The 19,560-nt window shown below is 43.0% G+C and overlaps 1 protein-coding gene and 1 long non-coding RNA gene across 2 annotated transcripts in view; one reads left to right on the top strand and one right to left on the bottom strand.

The window, feature by feature from the left end:
* The window catches only part of ROBO3 (roundabout guidance receptor 3), a 183,939-nt gene that overhangs the window by 102,221 nt on the left and 62,158 nt on the right, over window positions 1-19,560 (top strand). The window contains exons 3-6 of the mRNA XM_081961076.1: window positions 10,446-10,603; window positions 12,186-12,306; window positions 13,166-13,304; window positions 18,340-18,467. Of these exons, the coding sequence (XP_081817202.1) occupies window positions 10,446-10,603; window positions 12,186-12,306; window positions 13,166-13,304; window positions 18,340-18,467 (546 nt within the window). The remainder of the gene's footprint in view (window positions 1-10,445; window positions 10,604-12,185; window positions 12,307-13,165; window positions 13,305-18,339; window positions 18,468-19,560) is intronic.
* The window catches only part of LOC309396195, a 395,535-nt gene that overhangs the window by 341,228 nt on the left and 34,747 nt on the right, over window positions 1-19,560 (bottom strand). The gene's annotated exons all lie outside the window — the stretch shown is intronic.

The following is a 19,560-nucleotide window of genomic DNA, read 5'->3' as shown; positions in this document are numbered from 1 at the left end:
CAGGGGTTGCCACAAAGAAGAGGGAGTCAAACTATTCTCCAAGGCACCTGAGGGTAGAACAAGAAGCAATGGGTGGAAACTAATCAAGGAGAGAAGCAACTTAGAACTGAGGAGAAACTTCCTGACAGTTAGAACAATAAATCAGTGGAACAGAAGTTGCCTCCAGAAGTTGTGAATGCCCCAACACTGGAAGTCTTTAAGAAGATGTTGGATCGCTATTTGTCTGAAACGGTATAGGGTTTCCTGCCTAGGCAGTGGGTTGGACTAGAAGACCTCCAAGGTCCCTTCCAACTCTACTATTGTATTGTATTGTATTGTATTGTATTGAATGCAGTAATGCAGGCTACTTCTGCTGACTGTTAACTGCAACAGTTCGGAAGTTCAATTCTCACTGGCTCAGGGCTCCATCTTTCCGAGTAAAATGAGGACCCAGGTTGTTGGTGACTCTGTAAACCGCTTAGAGAGGGCTGTAAAACACTGTAAAGCTGTATATAAGTCTAAGTGCTATTGCTATCTCTGTTGCTAAGTGAGACATTTGTTAACTGAATTTTTCCCCATTTGATGACCTTGCTTGCCACAATTGTTAAATGAGTCACTGCAGTTGTTAAGTTAGTGACAAGGTATTCTGAGCTAGGCTTCCCCCAAAAAGCACGAGGCAGAGTCCTGGTCCCGACAAAACCCCTTTTATTAAGCGAATATGAATTCCTCTCCTTCACATTCAACAAAGGCCTGGCAAACAGTCTTTCAAAGGAGTATTTATGAGCACAGACCTTATCTAGCTTGGAAAGCTGCCATGTGAATATTTTCCAAATGAGGTGCTGTGCAAGGAAAGACTGGGCACAGAGTCTCTTGAGATTCACGGAGAGATCTTCACACTCCTGAAACGAATCTAACAACCAAACAAATGAATTGTTTCCTGCAAAAGCCCACTCCCCTTTCACTCCTCTTAGCCAATCACCTTCTACCTGTGACTTTACTCCCAAGTCTACCCTGATTTCTGAGTTGTTCTTTTCTTCTGGCAGCTCTGTGTATGCGCACACTGGGAACAGGCTCCAGCTGTTCCTCTGCCTCACTGCTGTCTAGCTCCCTAGGCACCTGATCACTGTCAAACAGCCCTGGCCCCATCTCTGCCTCTGATGCAGAGCCCTCATCCGAGCCTTCCCCAGCCTCCAGGACTGGCCCATGCTCCTCCCCAACCTCATCACTATCTGACTCTGCTGCCAGCTCCGCTGGCCACTGGCGGGCCACCACACAAGGTTGTTAAGTGAATCTGGTTGGCCCATTGTCTTTGCTTGTCAGAAGGTTGCAAAAGGTGACCACGTGACCCTGGATACTGCAATTATCTTCAATATGAGTCAGTTGCCAAGCATCCAAATTTTGACCACATGATCTTAGGGATGCTGCAACGGTCGTAAGTGACAAAAACAGTCATAAGTCACTTTTTTCAGTGCCATTGTAACTTTGGACACTAAATGAACTGTTGCAAGTTGAGAACTACCTGTATATTATAGTAGATGTGTGTTATATGCCATCCTTCTTATTTGACTTCCCTGCCCAATGTATTAATCACGTCAGACAGATAATTGGAATGGTCTTTCTAATTGGGGGAACTTGTGACCTTAGGCTGGACACGCCCAGAACAGTCGTGGCTTCTCCTTCTGTTGATAATTCCTCTGTGATAAGGTTCATAAGAGCCACATCTCCTCCTCCTCCTCTTTCTTTAAATTCACTCTGATATGGGAGGGGAGACAGAGGTCATCTAAACTGGTATCAGCCTTACCAGGCAGACCAGGCGGGAAAAATGAGCAGATAATCTAATTCTATTTTATTGCAAATCAAAATGAATAGTCTTACAAATCTGAAAATTGCAAGTACAATTCTCTTTGTCTATTGAGATTCTCAGTCATCCCAGTTGTTAAGTAATTAAGCTCCCCATTAGAAGAGCGAGTATGCAGAGAAGCGTAATGAGAGTGATATGTAATAACATGCACAAAACAGCATACGGACACTGAATAGTATAAAATAGAGTAGTTTACTATGTAGAAATATAGAAGTATTCAGAGTCCGGTTAACAGTCCAAGTCATACACGGTTCAGTAATTCAATTATCAAAATAGTCAGTCTAGCACACAAAATATAGCTAACAGTAGCAAACCACAATACCTCACAATACACCGACCAGCGTCTAACAAAACAGAGAACTAATAGCCATTCTAGCTCCCTCTTATGGCTGCTTAAGGTAACAAACCAATTACATCTTGTAAGCATTTAAAGTAACAGTAAAGTAATCATAGCTTATATGCATTGCCAAGCCAAGCCTAGGGTTACATCCCTAACATCAGTCATGGTTGTTCCAAAGGAAAAACTGGTTGAATTGAAGAAGCTTCTTGGATGAGAAATGAAACTTCTCCAAGGAAAAAGACAGAAAGTCCAGTTGCTTTTTGAAAAAAAAGCACCTTTGGTACAGTTCTTTTTGCATCTCCTTAACAGCCCAAGAAACTAGAAGGATCCTTTCTCGTCCTCTTGCCCACTCCTCTTGCAGGCTACATGTGTCTTTTATCTGATCATTCCTTTGGCAGCATCTCTTCCTTCGGAAAATTATAATAATGTCTGCAGTTCATTGGACGGATTGCACTGCATCTCCTTCTAATTCACTTTTGTCAACTAGAATGGAAATTAGTTTCCTGGTCTTTCATATGACAGAAAGGGAGTTAAAACACTACAGCACGCGTATTGCATTCCGAGCGTGATTGATCCCGTCAGTTAGATCTCTGATTAAAAGGATCACCAGTGACAGGAAAGACCTTGAAGGGTTTTTTATTTTTGCCAGTTAAAGTAAATCATCAGCAAGCCCCTGGCATATTACAGAGGACTGGATGTTAATAGACATCAGTCCTGCTCAGAGTCACCAGGGCTTGGTGAAGTTAAGTTCTGAAATTTTTTGGAAGGCACTGAACTGAGTTCCTTATCCTGGAGAAAAGAAGATGCAAACCATTTACCTGATTGTGTGTTGTATAGTTCAAGGGTCACCAACCTTTCAGACCTCAGAACCATTAAATTCATTTTTAAATTCCACTGACCACTAATATAATCTGCCTAATGACCAGCTGGGTCGGCATGGCAAGGTGGTCATGTGATTGGGTGGGCGTGGCCAACTTGATGTCACTCAGATCAAGGGGCGCCTCACCAGCCTCTACTCGCCCCTCCCACCCACTCCTCACTTGCCTGCCTGGACTCCTTAGGGCCCCAACAGGAAGCCGTTGTTGGAGCTAAGCAGCCACCATGAGAAAGAGCTAGCCAAAACAGCTCAGTTCAAATTGGATCTGACCGAGAAGGAGGCTCAGCAGAAGCACCTCACTGAGGACTAGGAGCATAGGCTTTCCAAGCAGAGGAGTGCAAGGCCAGGTACCAGCGCCTGGAGGCTCAGTGGACTGAGATGGTCGGCCAGTTCCAGTCCCAATGGAACGAGGCCTTCCGGTTCTTTGCCACCAGCGGTGTCTCCCTCCAGCCTTCACCCAAAGCCCTGCACAAGGAGGCTGAAGCAGACCCCAAGTTTGTATTTCTCCCCCCCTCCAACCCGCACAAAAAGACCCCGAAGGGGGAGACTCTCTGCAGCAACACAAACATTCATTGCATGTATCCGGCCCAGGGGTCATAGTTTGAGGACCCCTGATTTAGTGCAATACAAAAAATGCTCATATTTTTTCTGTGGACCACCAAACATTTTTCGCAGACCAACAGTGGTCAACGGACTACCAGTTGAGGACTGCTAATATAGTTTATCAGTTCAGCATCTTGGCTAAATTCTTAAGCCCATCTTGGGTTCTTCGTGTCAGTTTTGGCTTCACGGAGAATCCCCATTTTCTCCCTTCTGAACAGTTTCCCAGCACAATTTTTCTGCCAGAGAAGAAAGTTGACCAATGATTGGGCCATTCCTATTCTAAAGACCACTTAGTAGTAATGATGGCATTGTAAATAATAACTGATTGCTGGCACATGGTGCTTCTGTGGCTCTGCAAGATCTGGGAACCGTGACCTCAAGGGACGTGTTGCTTAACTAATATTGTAAGCATTTTACTACATTGCGGCATCCAGTTCCCTCCAAAGGCATCCATTTTGACAAAGCTCTTGGGTTGTAGGCATAAATATTTAATAAGCAATATATCTGTATTTTATTGCTCATTACCAGCAAGATTATTTCAGTATATTACACTTAGGTATGAATATTTATGGTGTATTACTCGGCGCAAAGTTAAATGGCTTATTGACACTCTATTAATGCCTAGTAAGCATACTCTTTTTCCCCTCCTCCTCCTCCTCTTTCCTCCCTTCCTCCTCCCTTCTTCTAAAGTGTTGAAGGACAGAACAAATATTTTTAAAAAGTAGACAAAATCCTAGCACTTTTCTCCCTCCCTCCCTCTCTAGTTGTAGAATAGGAATGAAGCAAAGGTCAATACAGGACATTTAGCAGAGAGAGATTTGAGGATTATCCCAAACAGATATGAAGATTTTTCTCAAATGTTCACGTTAAACATCATAGGTTACTGTGAGCAGACATAAGCCTTTTTGAGTATCTCTTTCAGCCTCAATCGTGTGGAATAGAAGGCAAATTGGTGTTCCAAAAGTTACAAAGACAGGCCAAAATGTGCTTTTCAAACTAACTCAATCCAAGGCTTCCAGAAAACCTATCACTGTAGCCCTTAAAACCAGGGGCTTCTTGTATAAAAATTGGTATTTGTTGCCATGGTGCCATTGAATGTGGAAGTTTCATCTATTTATTTGGCTAACAGTTGTTAGGTCTCTCCACACAGATCTGTGAGACAGTGGAGAACAAGGGGGCCTGGTCCATGGGGTTGTGAAGAGTTGGACATGACTTAGTGACTGAACAACAACAAATCCTCAATGAATTTTTTTTAAAGTAACAGAGTTGGAAGTGACCTTGGAGGTCATCTAGTCCAACCCTCTGCTCATGCAGGAGACCTGTAGTAGGGATTCGAACCACCGATCTTTCTGATTGACAAGCTCAGTGTCTTAGCCACTGAGCCACCAAATCAATATTTATTTAGCTCTCTTTCAAAAGTATCTAAACTATGAGTCCCTCTACACCTCTTGTTGCAGAGAAGGGCCTAAGATATGCTTTCTTTTACTGATTCTAAATCTTCAGTCTGCCGTTCCTTGGGTGATCTGTAAACCCAACTATTAGAAGTTGCCTTCAGGCTAACTGAGGTTATGTGTGTTGAGATTACAGGCAATTTTCCAAGAGGAAAATTTCTTCTGCCTTTTCTCGAAACCCTTTTTCATGAAACCTTTGTTACCTCATCATTATTATTTTTTTTGTGATCCAGGCAAAAATATGCTCTCTGATATTATTAGCTGCATCCTTACCTTTTGTGTTAGCCCAGCTCTCCAGAGCTCAGTTTATCAGCTTGATGTTCCTACCACATTATTTAGCTAAGAAAATGTTGCAGTGTGGTAATATTTCAGGTCAAATGACGATATGGGTAAAGGAGTTGTAAGTAGCACCCAACAATAGTTTGAGAGAGGGATAAATAATGACAAAGCTCGGGAGGGTCTTTAAAAATAAGTAGTCTTCTTCTACTTTGCAACTTTACTTTACTTTACTTTTATTTAGATTTCTAGACCGCCCCCTCTCCCAAAAGGGACTCGGGGCGGTGTACAGTCAAATTAAAACACAAATACGTAGGAATAAATATAAATACACAAATCCTTAAATTAGATGAGGAGGTTAAAAGACTGTATCTTAAAGTAAAGCAATTAAAACCATATTAAAAATAACCCCTAAAAATACCCCAGAAAGTTAAAATTAACCCAACTAAAATATCTGGCAGGAGGTGAGGTAAATCTATGGATGGGCCAAGCCGGCTAGTCGAAACAGGTGAGTCTTTAGTTTTTGACGGAAGGAGCGGAAGTTGGTGGTGGTTCTAATGTCGGGAGGGAGGTCATTCCAGAGGGTTGGGCCCATCACAGAGAAGGCTCTACTCCTAGGCGCCACCCGTTGGCATTGCTTGGTGGACGGCACCAGGAGGAGCCCCTCCCTGTGAGAGCGAATTGGTCGCAGGGATGTATGCGGTAGGATGCGATCCCGCAAGTAGCTAGGTCCTGTGCCATGGAGCGCTTTAAAGATGGTAATCAACACCTTGAAACGCACCCGAAAAACCACAGGCAGCCAGTGCAGCTCGCGCAGGAGAGGTGTTATGTGGGAGTACCTAGTACTCCCCATGATGGCCCGCGCGGCCGCATTCTGGACTAGCTGTAGTTTTCGGGCGCGTCCCAAGGGGAGCCCCATGTAGAGGGCAACTGATAGTTAAGGCGAGAATGTGCTTCAACTGCCTGGCACAATGGAATCTTTCATGTTTCAGTTTTCTAGTTGGCACTTTTTGACACTTTTGACAATTTGATTGTGTAACATCAAGTTGGTGTCAACTCTCAGCAATCATATGGCAAGAGTTTCTCAAGGAGGACTCTGTCCCCTACCTGGTTCTTGATATCTTCCAATGGTGGCCTCACCTCTGTTGTTCCTGCGTCCATTCTTTTTCTCAACTTGAGCAAGCTGGCTGGGAAATTCTGGGAGTCCACACATCGTAAAGTTGCGGAGGCTGAAAAAACATCGCTTTAGACACTTGCTGCTAATTCCAGCCAAGTGGCTTGGCCTCCTCTCTCTTCCAATTTTCAGGGGATCATTTCCCCAGTGGCCGGGGGATCCGTACATGGATGAATAGTCATGTGCGTGTCCAAAGCACAAGGCAAACCCTCCGGAATCATAAAGTCAGGCGATATGAAATGTTGTTTCTGCCGTTGCTCTTTTGCTGGCTGCAGCTACTGTGGTGTGTTTTACAAGTCCAGGAAATCTCTGCAATGCCATAAATAGCCTCTGACAGGCAGTTGTGCAATAAAGCTTTGACATTTCCCTGTAATGGTTATAAAATGCTGCATTATTTTGGCAAGCAACGGCTGATTAAGAAACAACTCAGAGAAGGAATAATTAGTTGTGCAGTGGTAAATACATGAGGCAGCCTAAGGGGCAGTGAATTTGTGGGGTGCTTAATAATTCAGATGGAACAGAAAGAGACTGAGGAAAAAGGCTCAGAATTCATCTGTGAAAACCTGCCTGCCTTTGTTTCATCCGCAGATTGTCATGAGATGCTGGTCCTTCTAAATCTTGAAGATGGTGCTTTCCTTTTTAATGTCTTCCATATTTCTTCCATTGCCTTCCAAATTAACCCATTCGCAGTACAGTGTTTTGAGATTCCGTTTTGGGAACAGATCTAGAGCAAAGATGCAGGCAAACCATCCTCGATTTATGAGGAGGCTTGGTGGGCATCTCAAAAGGAGGCCCTCAATTTTTTCCTCTCTCATCACTGCTAGGGAGCTAAGACTCTTACAACCAGGGGTGGGTTGGTGCCAGTTCTAAACAAATCTACCATGCCATTTAGAACCGGTTCCAGCTCCCTCCACCCCGCCCATCCGCACATCGTCAAGATGAAGAGCGAGAGGAGGAATTCTGGGAGTTGAAGTCCACAAGTCTTAAAGCTGTCAAGTTTGAACACCCCTGGGGTTTTTTTTTCTAAAGGGTTAGGGGTGCGAGGGTCTTGTAACTTGACAGCTTTAAGACTTGCGTGCTTCAAATGCCAGAGTTTCTGAGCCAACATTTTGGTTGCTAAGCAAGAGCGTTGTTAATTGAGTTTCACCACATTTTACAAGTTGGTCACTCTCACCAGGTCACATGGCCAGCAAGCCACTCCCACCCGATCACATGGCCGGCAACCACTCCCACAAAGTAGACCACACCTACAGAAGAGGTTCTACATTTTTTTGAAACCCACCACTGCTTATAACCATTGGAGATATGCTTTTTATCCCACCAACTGGTGTGTGTGTGTGTGTATGTGTATGAAACCTCCAAATCTACCCCTTCTGCAAAATAGTGAGGAAACTTCTCTTGCTTTGCAGATCCCTCCCATCTACCCTGCTGGCTAAGGAAAAAAAATTAAGAATGGAGATTGTTTTTGAAACTTTGGGAGAAAATAATACAGCATCTCCTATTCCTTGGAGCCGAAGAAGCTTCTTGGATGAGAAGCCAAACATCTTCAAAGAAAAACCAGAAAGTCCAGTTCCCCCTTGAAAAAGCGCCGTTGGCTCTCCCCTTTTTTTGCTCTAAGAGCTACCTTTTTAGCTTTTTTACCCTTAATTTAGGCAGTGCTATTTTATAAATGTTGCTTTAGTAATAAAATTAATCTGCAGGAGGACTCTATTCCATCGATCTATTGACAGTCCCATTCTTGACCCAATATGTACATTCTGACTGGTCCCACTGGTACTATTATCCCTTTTGTAATATGGGATTTCCCATCCCCTTCCTTTGTGAACTGCCAAACATTGTGTGCTCCAAAGTGATGGCATTTGCAGCTTTGAGAGTGAAATGTTGCTAGGGTAAGATGCACACTACTTAAATCAGAAGGAGGATGGCCCTTGGTACAGATTGAAACAGACTAAAAGGGATTAAGATGGGCTCCTGAATGAAATCAAAATTGCCTGCAAAATTGACTAGAGACTAGAGATTGAGAGTGGGTGGAGATGCCCTTATCGCTGCTTCCAAAACGGTTGGCAATCAGGAAAGACTTGCTTTCTCTTCTTGAATTGTTTGACGTCTTTCTTAGATGGCAGGATTGAAAGGATCATGTTTGGAGCCTAAGCATATTCTCAAATGCACCTTTGGATTGCAGAATCCAGTCTCAGTCAGTCACTGGGACCAAAGGTTTATTCTTCCAAGCTTTTTGGCTCATTTTGGAGCCCATCAGCAGGGACATTTTCTCTCCAGAATATGTGCACTGGGCTCTTCTACACCTTATGCGTATTTATATGGTGCCTGCTTGTGTGTGGCTTTTAGTTGTTAATTAGGGTGTTGATGGTGAGCTGTTAAATCATTAGTTGTTGTTTTCTTGTGCTGCTGCGCCCTTGGCTCCTAAGTATTTGGTAAGCTGGTGGTAAATCAGCACTCCTGTTGACTGACAAGAGACCTGTTTCCCAGGCTTCAGTCATTTCTCTGGCTATTTTTGTCCCTGCTCAGCCAACAATTTTGGTAGCTGTGAAATTGAATGCATGTCCTTGTTCATTGCAATGTGAAGCTAACAATCAGTTCAGGTCTCCTCGTCTAATCATTTGCTCATATTCTTACAATCTGGTAGTTAACCTCCCCATCTCTCCTCCATAGACACAGGGGCAACCCACACAGGGAATCCAGTAGATTACATTATTCCCACCTCTAAATGATCATTGTGGATCCATGAGGACCATTGAGGACCATATCCCTCCTTACTTTGCTTGCCATGATGAAATAAGTGTGTGCCTTGAGTTCATTGAGTTATAACCAATGCAGATATTGCCTTCTCTTCCCCATGTACTTACTGGACAGCAATTAAGGTTTGGAGCCCTACAGCTGCTTTGATGCTTTACATGCCCCCAAAGCTCCCAACATAGAGCTCTTTGCCTCAGGCATGCAAGTTTGCTTTGGGGAAGGCAATTGTCAGGCTCTATTCAGGTTTTTTGCAAGCCACATTTGCTTTGGAAAAAATATGTCCACAGAGATTACGCTTGCTTAGGAAAACTGCCATATTGCACTTGGCAAAGGTGAGGTGTATTTTGCTTGCAAACTCTTGTGCATCCCTTTAGGCCATATGGCAAAGCTGGCCCTATTGGGGCATACAGCAGATAGCAGAGGGAGCAGCTGTTAAGCCGAGTGCTGTTTCCGGCGTGGGAGTTGTTAGTTCCTGATGCCCTTAAAGCTGAGTCTGGATAACAGTGAGGAAATGAGGTGGAGGGAGGTATGAAATACCACAGCGATGGAAAGCATTGAGGTCAGCTCTTTGCAATAGGACAGGAAGGCCTGTTTTGGTGAAGAGATTTGGAAAACAGGGCTTTCAAGGAGATGATCCACATCTTGCTTTCTCAAAATGTATAATTTGCTGGCTTTTTGGATTATTGGAGACACCTACTGGTATAAACTCCCCACCACCACCACCATGCAGTACTTTTTAAAGGAAGCTTCCTGCTGTCTTATTTGAGACCTTATTCCTGAAGGACACAAAGCAGGATTATCTCCATGGGTTTCCTTGGTTCCCAGTCTCTCTGCTGCTAGTCTTATCCCTTCTGAAGGGATCTAAAGGTGCTTTTTTCCAAAGGCAACTGGACTTTCTGTGTTTTTTTTTCTCTCGAAGACATTTTGCTTCTCATCCAGGAAGCATCTTCAATTCTGACTGAATGGTGGAGAATGCTTCTTGGGTGAGAAGCGAAACATCTTCAGCAGAAAAAACAACACCAAAGAAAAGTCCTTTTGAAAAAGCATCTTTGGGACAACCATCACCTGGATGACTGAAAATCTCCACAGTTACGTCTGAAGGGTGTTCACAGCCTTCCTTTTTCTTACAGTCTTAAGAGATGACTTTCGGCAGGCTCCCAGTGATGTGGTAGTAGCAGCTGGTGAGCCAGCAGTGATGGAGTGCATCCCGCCAAGAGGCCACCCGGAGCCCACCATATCCTGGAAGAAGAACAGCATCCGCATCAGTGATAAGGAGGAGCGCATCACGGTGAGATTGAGCATCTCTGCTCTTTGTTCACACATTGCATAATGGGATTGAAAAACTCAGGAAATGCCTTGGGCTAGAACTTCTAGGCAAGGATAAACAGTGTCTGGTCAATAGGCCAAGTTGACTTGTTCATCTTCTGGTCAAAGTCACCATTCCTGAGCTATCTGTCAGCGTTCCAAATATCGTGCAGAATTAAATCAGAGTCCAAGGCAGGGCTATCCTTAAAGTTCCAATTTAATAAGACAGACACGTTGGCACAAACTGTGGAATCCCAAATCTGAAGAACTTCCTGGGATTCCACCCGGTTGAAAGTTCATGATCTTATCCCCACACCCATAAATCCATCACATGGTCCAATCTTCTTCTTCCACGCTGGCATCTCCACCCCGCTGGTTCCGGTCAGGTGCAGAGGTGCGGAGACAAAAGATGACCTTGGGCTTCTAGAAAGGAATGACAACAACACATTCCACAATTCTACTCCTTTCTATTCCCCCTTCCAATTGCTACACTAATGAAACAGAATAATGAAATAACTGTCTATTGATGTAATTTGTTTCCTCCTCCGTGTATGTATATGTGTTGTATATGTATGTACGTTTGGTGTTGTTGTTTATGCTCCATTGTACGCCGCCCCGAGTCCTACTTGGAAAGGGAGCGGCTAATAAATCCAAATTTATTATTATTATTATTATAAGAGAGAGTGTGGCAGGCCAAAGATCCTAAAAAGGAATATAACTGCAGGCCTGACACTATCATTCTTCTTAATCAATTAAATTCACACCACAGTAGTATGTAAACTGCTCACTAGAGGATCAATAGTCTTCTGTCATCCACATACGAGATGAAGCAACAGGTCCCATGAAAACAATATTTTTCTAGGCCCTTGCTATGTTATCTTTCATTCTCTTTTCCTCACATGGAAGGGAATAGTAAACAAAGAATAAAGGGACAGGTGTGGAGAAGGTGAAGCCTCAATTTGTCCCTGGAGGTATCAATCCAAGTTTGCCATCATAGTTTCCCTTTGGGTAGAAAAATAATACACGTGGAAAGGAAGTCACTACTTCTCAGCCTGCTTTGTCGCAACTGGGAGGCTACGGAATGACTACCTTTTTCCCAATTAGCATGCTCTGGTCCTTTCCTTCAAACAACGCTTTCTTGTTGGATACCAGAGTTGTGGCTTCTTGGTGGCAGTGCCTGCCCTATAGAAGAGTATTCCTCGGGAAATCCAGATGACCCCAAGGCTGTTGGGTTTTTGCAGCACTTCAAAGACCTGGCTGTGTCCCTAGCATTTGGATCAGGAATGTTTTCTTTGGGGGGGGGGGGAGTTTACTGTTTTAAACTTGGGTGTTTCATGTTGTGGGGTTTTTCCCCCCCGCATCTCTGTAGGTCACCCAGAATATATAAATAAATTGCCCAAGATTATGTGATCATGGGACCAAAAGATGAGTCTGATCACTAGTAGAAGGGTTGACTAGGTCACTCATGACACGGAAGCAAGGCCAGAGTGCCATTTTCCATTAATATATAGGCCTAGAAAAGGTCTGTGGATGGAGACCTTAGAACCTTTTCTTGACCTTCTTAGATTCGAGGTGGGAAGCTGATGATGTCCAACACAAGAAAGAGTGATGCTGGAATGTACATCTGTGTGGCCACCAATATGGTAGGCGAACGGGATAGCGAGCCTGCTGAACTGGTGGTGTTTGGTACGTAGAAGCAGGGTTCTGGTGAACTCTACTGGAGAAGAGGAACAAAGTGAATTTCCTTGGGTCCAACTAGATGAGACCATGGAGAAAACTATATTTTAAAAAAATCTTTAAAAGTTGTAGGAATGGAAATGGGAAAGATGGAAGAGAATAAATAATTCTTTTTATATATGTATAGGATTAATCGGCGGGGTTATCACCAAAGTTGGGTTTCCCATCATTTTTCAATTTCCTTTTTTTTCCGGGATTCCCCCCTCTCAATTTTTAAAAATTAACACCTATCTAGTGGAGTCAGATTTACAAGATAACTGAGCTGAGTGCTGGGACTCTGCAGAGATTCACTCAAATCACCTTCTTGGTCAAATCAGAAAATCCGGTTGATCAGTTGAATGGGGTACTTTGAGATCGATTGGATGCACATTTGTGCAAGTCCAAGTCCATTTTTTCTCCCCACCCCCACCCCAAATGGAACGAATGACTGAAATCAATTTGCTTCAGGGTGTCAAAGGGATGGTTTGAATTGAATTGACTCCACTCATCCCATTGCATTAACAATGGGATTTGAATCCAGTCCTGCGTGATTCACATACTCCTGTACATTGCTTGCATGAGGATTAGGAAATTAAGTTGAGGTAGCCCTAGACCCATTAGTCATTCACTGTCTCCTACTCAAATCCCTTTACCCAGTACTGAAAATGTGTTTTAGTCATCTCTCTTCCTTTCCCCTAGTCTCAATCATGTTTCCTTTAATTATAGCGGAGAAGGCCAAACTAAGATCTCAACTCTAGTTCCCAAAGAATATGTGTCTCTATATCCTCTCCTTGTCCTTGGCTTTTGAAACACTTTATGATTCTGACAGAACGGCCCACTTTCATCAAGAGGCCCATCAACCAGGTGGTTCTGGCTGAAGACACTGTGAATTTCCACTGCGAGGTGCAAGGAGATCCAGTGCCAACATCCCGGTGGCGAAAAGAGGAAGGAGAACTTCCTCGAGGGAGGTAAGTGACAACTGCAAGTTCACCCTCCGTTGGGGTTCTTCCTGTAGATTAAACTGTGAAGTCCTTGGTCCCTCTGAGCTTGTGGTTTTCTTGCAGACATTTCATTACCCAAGTAGGTAGTAACTTCAGGGCTAGAAGAGAGCGGGGTTTATATACAATGGCTTGTCCTGTTAGTATAGGCAGGAGTGTTGTTTTCTTCTTGGTAATTCCTTGATTGGGGTATTGTTTACTGCTGGGTTGTTGGCCTGGTATTAATTCTGATGTCAATCTCTTCTTATGTGGGTGTTGATTGCTGGGGAGAGTGTGTTTGGGTCTTTTTGCTTCCTTTTTAGCTTTTTGGTTGTCTCTTTTGAATGGTGTGTAAATGTGTTTTTTCTCTTGTGCTAAAATCTGTCTTGTCATTTTCCTCCACTGCAAAAGAGCTTGCTGTTTTTCTATCGTACCGTACCACTGTCTAAGCTCTTCTGATTTCTGTTTTCTATTGATGGCTTTTTGAGCAGAGCTGATCGTTGGGAGTAGGGGGTGGGTCTTGTTTTGCTTTGTTATCACCAAACGTTTCTGTCACTCAAAGCTTCCTTGGATGGATGTAATGTTATGTGGGAATGACTATGGGAAACAGGAGAAAGAACTGCAAACTAGAGGACTGTCATGCAAAGGTATCTCAGCCCAGAGAGGTAAAAGCAGAGGTGAAATCCAGCAGGTTCTGACAGGTTCTGAAGAACCGGTAGCAGAAATGTTGAGTTGTTCGGAGAACCAGCAAATATCCCCTCTGGCTGGCCCCAGAATGGGGTGGAAATGGAGATTTTGCAATATCCTTCCCCACAGGAGGGAATAGGGATTTTGCAGTATCCTTCCCCTGCCACGCCCACCAAACCACACCAACAGAATCAGTAGTAAGAAAATTTGAATTTCACCACTGGGTAAAAGGGCTGTGAGAAGCATCTCCAAAAGGAACCCATCTTATTTCCTGAAAAGTAAAATGAAAGGAAGGGAGAAATGCGCTCAGATTTGCCAGATTCTTTTATGTAGTAACCTGACAGTAAAAATAGCAATTACAATAGCACTTCTAGATACTGCCTTATAGTGCTTTACAGCACTTTCTGGGCCGTTTGTTGACATATTTCCCCCAACAATCTGAATCCTCATTTTACTGATCTTGGAAGGATGAAAGGCTGAGTCAATTTTGAACCCCGTCAGGCTCACACTGCAGTACTGCAATTCTAACCACCATGCCACAAGGTAGCATTTATGTTCAAGGTTTGTGCTTCTAGCCTGAACTACCTTGAAAGTCTACACTTCCCAAACTCAGGAAGATATAAGAAGAATTCCTTAACAAGGCTCCTGAGGGTTTCATGGGAGAAGTCAGGGAGGCTGTGGACTGCAGGAGAGATTATACAATGAACAACTGGATCCTCATGAATATCTATGAGCACCATGTAATGAAGCAAACTTGAGAAACGTCTTCAATAGCAACGGGAATAGCACTTAGGCTTATATACCGCTTCATAGGGCTTTACATCCCTCTCTAAGCAGTTTACAAAGTCAGCTTCTTGCCCCCAACAATCTGGATCCTCATTTTACCGACCTCGGAAGGATGGAAAGGCTGAGTCAACCTTAAGCTGGTCAGAAACGAACTCCTGGCAACTAAAATTATTCAATTCTTCTTCTTTTTCCCTACTTTAAAAAAATCAGAAGCAAATTCATCAAACCGAATAGGAATGGATAGGAGGAAAAAAATGTGGGAGAACTTGTAAGGGTTGCGGTAGATGGCGCTTTCCCCACCCTCCCTTAATGCTTCTCAAATAGCTTTGGCGTCCTTCGTTCCCCCCAGTTGTAAAAGGGAGAGCCATCAGTTCCTTTGCATGCTAAAATGACAAGTGCAAGAAACGACAAGCGGTAGCAATAATGGCTGATTCGAAGGAAGGCTTCTTTTGCCATGCTGCAGAGTCTGAAAAGGTCAGTCGATTACTGTCAAAGTGTTAGTGTTGAAATGGGACCATTGTTCAGATATCCTTGTCTTGATTCCAGGGTGACAAAGAGCTTAATCCCCTGGATAATCATGCATGAGGCACAACAGAGCTGACAGTAAAAATACCATTACAGGCAATTGCACTAGTTGCTGTACAGTTAAAGGCATACATTCCCCCCCCCCCCCTTCTGAATGCACTAATAAGAAGAAGGAACACATTTTTGAAGACTGGGAATGGAGAATAAGTTTAACGATGAGAAGGAAGAATAGATTCTATATATGCGAACACACAAAGTCACTGAAGGTGATGAAACCAGATAGCACAATATAGAGATAACATGATTTTTCATGCGGACAAGAATTCGAAGGAAGATGATAGTTAAGAAGAAGAATTGTGCAGAATTTGCTCGCTAGTTGTGGTTGTTTTTCATTATTCCTTGTAGCAGTGGAATATGTAGCTCATGTGTACGAAGAAGCACGTCTAGTAGAACGTGCTTCTTCCAGTAGAAGAAGTACGTTGGTGGCGCAATGGTTAGAGTTCAGTACTGCAGGCTACTCAGGGGTGGGTTCTGGCAGGCGCTACCGCCAGTTTACTCGTGGGCAGCGCCTATGGCTATGGTTCGGGCGCGTGGCAGGCCTGGGTCGCTGCTGGTTCTAGCGACCCAGGCCACCAAACCACCAGTGTTGTAGGAACTCAACACTGAGGCTACGTCTGCTGAACTGCTAGCTGACTGCAATCTAATCTCACCAGGCTCAAGATTGGCTCAGCCTTCCATCCTTCCAAGGTCAGTAAAATGAGGACTTATATTGTTGGGGGCAATAGGCTGACTTTGTAAACAACTTAGAGAGGGATGTAGAGAACTGTGAAGTGGTATATAAGTCTAAGTGCTATTGCCCTTCCTTCCTTCCTTCCTTCCTTCCTTCCTTCCTTCCTTCCTTCCTTCCTTCCTTCCTTCCTTTCTAGTGCAGTGGTTAGAATGTCATATTGCAAGCTAGCTCTGACCACTGTCAGGAGTTTGATCCCAACCGACTCAAACTTCACTCCTTATTGTATAGATCTGTGATGGCAAACCTATGGCATGTGTGCAGGAAATGGCATGCGGATCTATCCCTCCGGGCATGCCAGCCATCACCCGTTGCTCTTCCGGTTTCCGGCACGCGCATATGTGCTGGCCAGCTGGTCCTCATGCGTGTAGGAATGCCGGAAACTGGAAGAACAGCTTCCTGGTGCGCATGTACACATTGAGAAGCTGAGCTTCCAGTTTCCAGCACGCGCATGTGCGCTGGCCAGCTGGTCTTTGCATGCGCATGTGTGCCAGAAACCGGAAGACGAGGTGACCAGCATGCATGTGCACTCCGGAAACCAGAAGCTCAGCTTCCCAGTACACATAGCGCCGCAGGAAGCTGCTGTTCCGAATTCTGGTGCTTCGCCAGGGCGCTCCCGTTTCAGCACTCAGTGCCGAAAAGATTCACCAACCCTGGTATGGATGGTCCCAAAGAAAGATTTGTCATGTACAAAAAGATGAGAGGCGTTCCTTATCTAAAATAACAAAGCCTTGTTCTCCAAACATCAAATAGTTTAGTGCTCTATTTTGGTCAATCTGGAAAGATTAAGATCAGTTCCAGAACAATCCCAATCATCAAGGTTTGTTCTACTGCTAAGAAAATATTTTGCTCCTGGAAAAAAAAAAAGAATAACCTGGCAGACAGAAAGAGCGTTTTTCATTTTTCAATCTGGAGTTCTTGAGGCCTCATCCCAGATGCTCAGGAGACCTTTGTGGTTTTTCTGTAGTGGTGGTGGGGAAGACATTCGGAGATTCAACCTCCTAAATGATATTGTGTTATATTGACTGATGCTGTCACTTTTGTAAGGAGCTTAAAACGTGAGTGTAATGAAAATGAAACGTTTGTTACACTATGCTGAGAAATAAATTTGATACTGGGCTGTTTATCGTAATGATAACTGCTCTGGGATCATCTATATATGTAGAAAAATGTACCATATAGCATTGCCTCTGCTACAAGCCCTACTACTACTACAACATGCTGAAGCCCGAAATTTAAGAGTGGTTTGAGAGATAACTTCCTGTTAGGCCAGTCTATCCCCCCCTTTTTTAAAAAAAAAAACACTATTTTTAACTGAAAAAAACTACAGAATAAAAACATGTAAATGGAAAAAAATGAAGCAAAGTCAAAGAAAAGTGATCAGAAAAGAATAAAGGAAAGAGGAGTAGAAAAAAGAAAGACAAAATATAAAGAAATGGCTTCAGATTGATTTATAGCAGTTATAAATGCATTTGAATGCTATCCTCTCTAGGGTTACATCATAGCATAATCTACCCTTTCTAATCATCAAATACATAAATCACAAATACATTTTTTTCTGTTTTCAGCAAAAAGTTTGGGTTTCCAATCATTTGCACATGTAGGTATTGTCTACAATCAAGGGAAGGGTCAAATGTGTCATAAGTCATGAGTCCCTGCACATCTACAAGAGATCTAAGCCCAGCCCACCTTGTTATAAGTATAATCTTTATTGTCATTGTACTTAAATACAACAAAATTGGTTACGAAATTACTTTCTTAACCAGTTCATTTCCCATGACCAATAGTAGCTCAGATTCTTGTAGAGAGCTTAAGCGTGCAATAAATCTTTATACTCATTTGCACTGCCTGAATCTCCTGATTTCCCCAGCGCTTGACAGTTTTCTTATTAAACCCAACAATTTTGCCATCTCTGCAAATTCTGTCATCTTCACCTACCATTCCTCCACTGTGTCTTTCCATCTTTGCACATATGGACTGGAATGCAGCAGTTTGGTACTAGGGAGATAAATTCAGGCCTCATACTGAATTATAATGCAGATTGGTGAATTTTGCTTTGTTACTTATGTATTTATTCAATTTTTATACGAAAGAAAGTCACGCGAACCAAGCTGTTAAGATTTCTAAACACAGGTTCATGGTTAAGGGTGTTGTGTGAATCCAGCTCACAGTGGCTTCTTCCAGAAATTAACCGTGGCTTAACACAGCCATTGACATCTCTTTTTTCCCTTCAAAACCAAGATCGGAAATCCAGAATGACAATAGCTTACGCATCAGCCGAGTGAATGCAGAAGATGAGGGGACCTATACTTGTGTGGCAGAGAACAGCGTTGGAAAATCTGAGGCTTCGGGATCCCTCAGTGTACACGGTAAGTATGTATGAGTCTGGCTGCTGAAGAGCTACAATCAAAGAAGTCCAACGTGGTGTAACTGTAGCTAAAACAGCAGTTCTGATCAATCAAGGCAGATACCAAGGGTTGATTGGGACAGGAAGTTAGTAAAGCAAGGATGAGTATTCACACACACTCCAGCTATCTGGGACTAGAGCTTCCAAACAAGGCTCAGGACAAATGGATGTTGTAGTCCAAACATCCAGAAAGCACCCAATCCATGACAATTCATTCCAGATAGGGTTGCCAGGTCTGCTTCCAAAAAATAGCGGACAAGCGGGGGGGGGGGTGTTTAAGTAGTAAAAAAATATTTTAAAATTACAATTAAGTTATTATATTTTCTTACAAACATTTTAACACGTATTAAAATAATCACTTCAAAACTTTACTTAAAATTTAACAAATTCGCGCTCTACATATTGAGGCTAGTACTCATTGAACCTCAAAATGATGATAGGTTATTGAGTGTTCCGAAACATACCTATCCAACTAAGAAAAAAAAAGTATAATATAAAAATAATAGCTAAATGTGAGTTAAGAAAAATAGTACTTAAATAATGTTATATACTTTTATTAAATGTCTTGTGAAACAATTGAGTATGATTACTAATTTTTTCGGAGAATCGAGTTCAATGGATATTCGATCTTTGTCTCTTTCTAACTTATGAAAAAAAAAGGACAAAACGCGATTCTCCTATCCTTATTCTCTTAGACTGTACAGCTTTAGATTACGTACCATTTCATCCTAAAGCTTTTGAATAAAAAAAAAGTCCACTATTTTGTGGAAAAAAAATAGTGAACATAATGTGAAAAAAGCGGACTGTCCGCTCAAATAGTGGACACCTGGCAACCCGAATTCCAGAAGGGGATCAAGGAACAGGTTGCATATGTTTCTTGTGCAGTTCCCCCCCCTTTTTTTTCCCCCTCTTCCCTTCAATATAAATTATATGCGGATAATCCTTCATTTATGGGCTGGTCGCTTAGCAACCATTCAAAGTTATGACCGACCCTGAAAAAGCTACTGATGACCTAGATCTGAAGGTCTGGTGGGTGCAAGTTTTGGGTACTCAGC

Source organism: Natrix helvetica, assembly GCF_964273705.1.
Source record: "Natrix helvetica genome assembly, chromosome: 8".
Classification (NCBI taxonomy): Eukaryota; Metazoa; Chordata; class Lepidosauria; order Squamata; family Natricidae; genus Natrix; species Natrix helvetica.
Note: the sequence above shows the minus strand (reverse complement) of the source record. Positions and strands in the feature narration are given on the sequence as shown.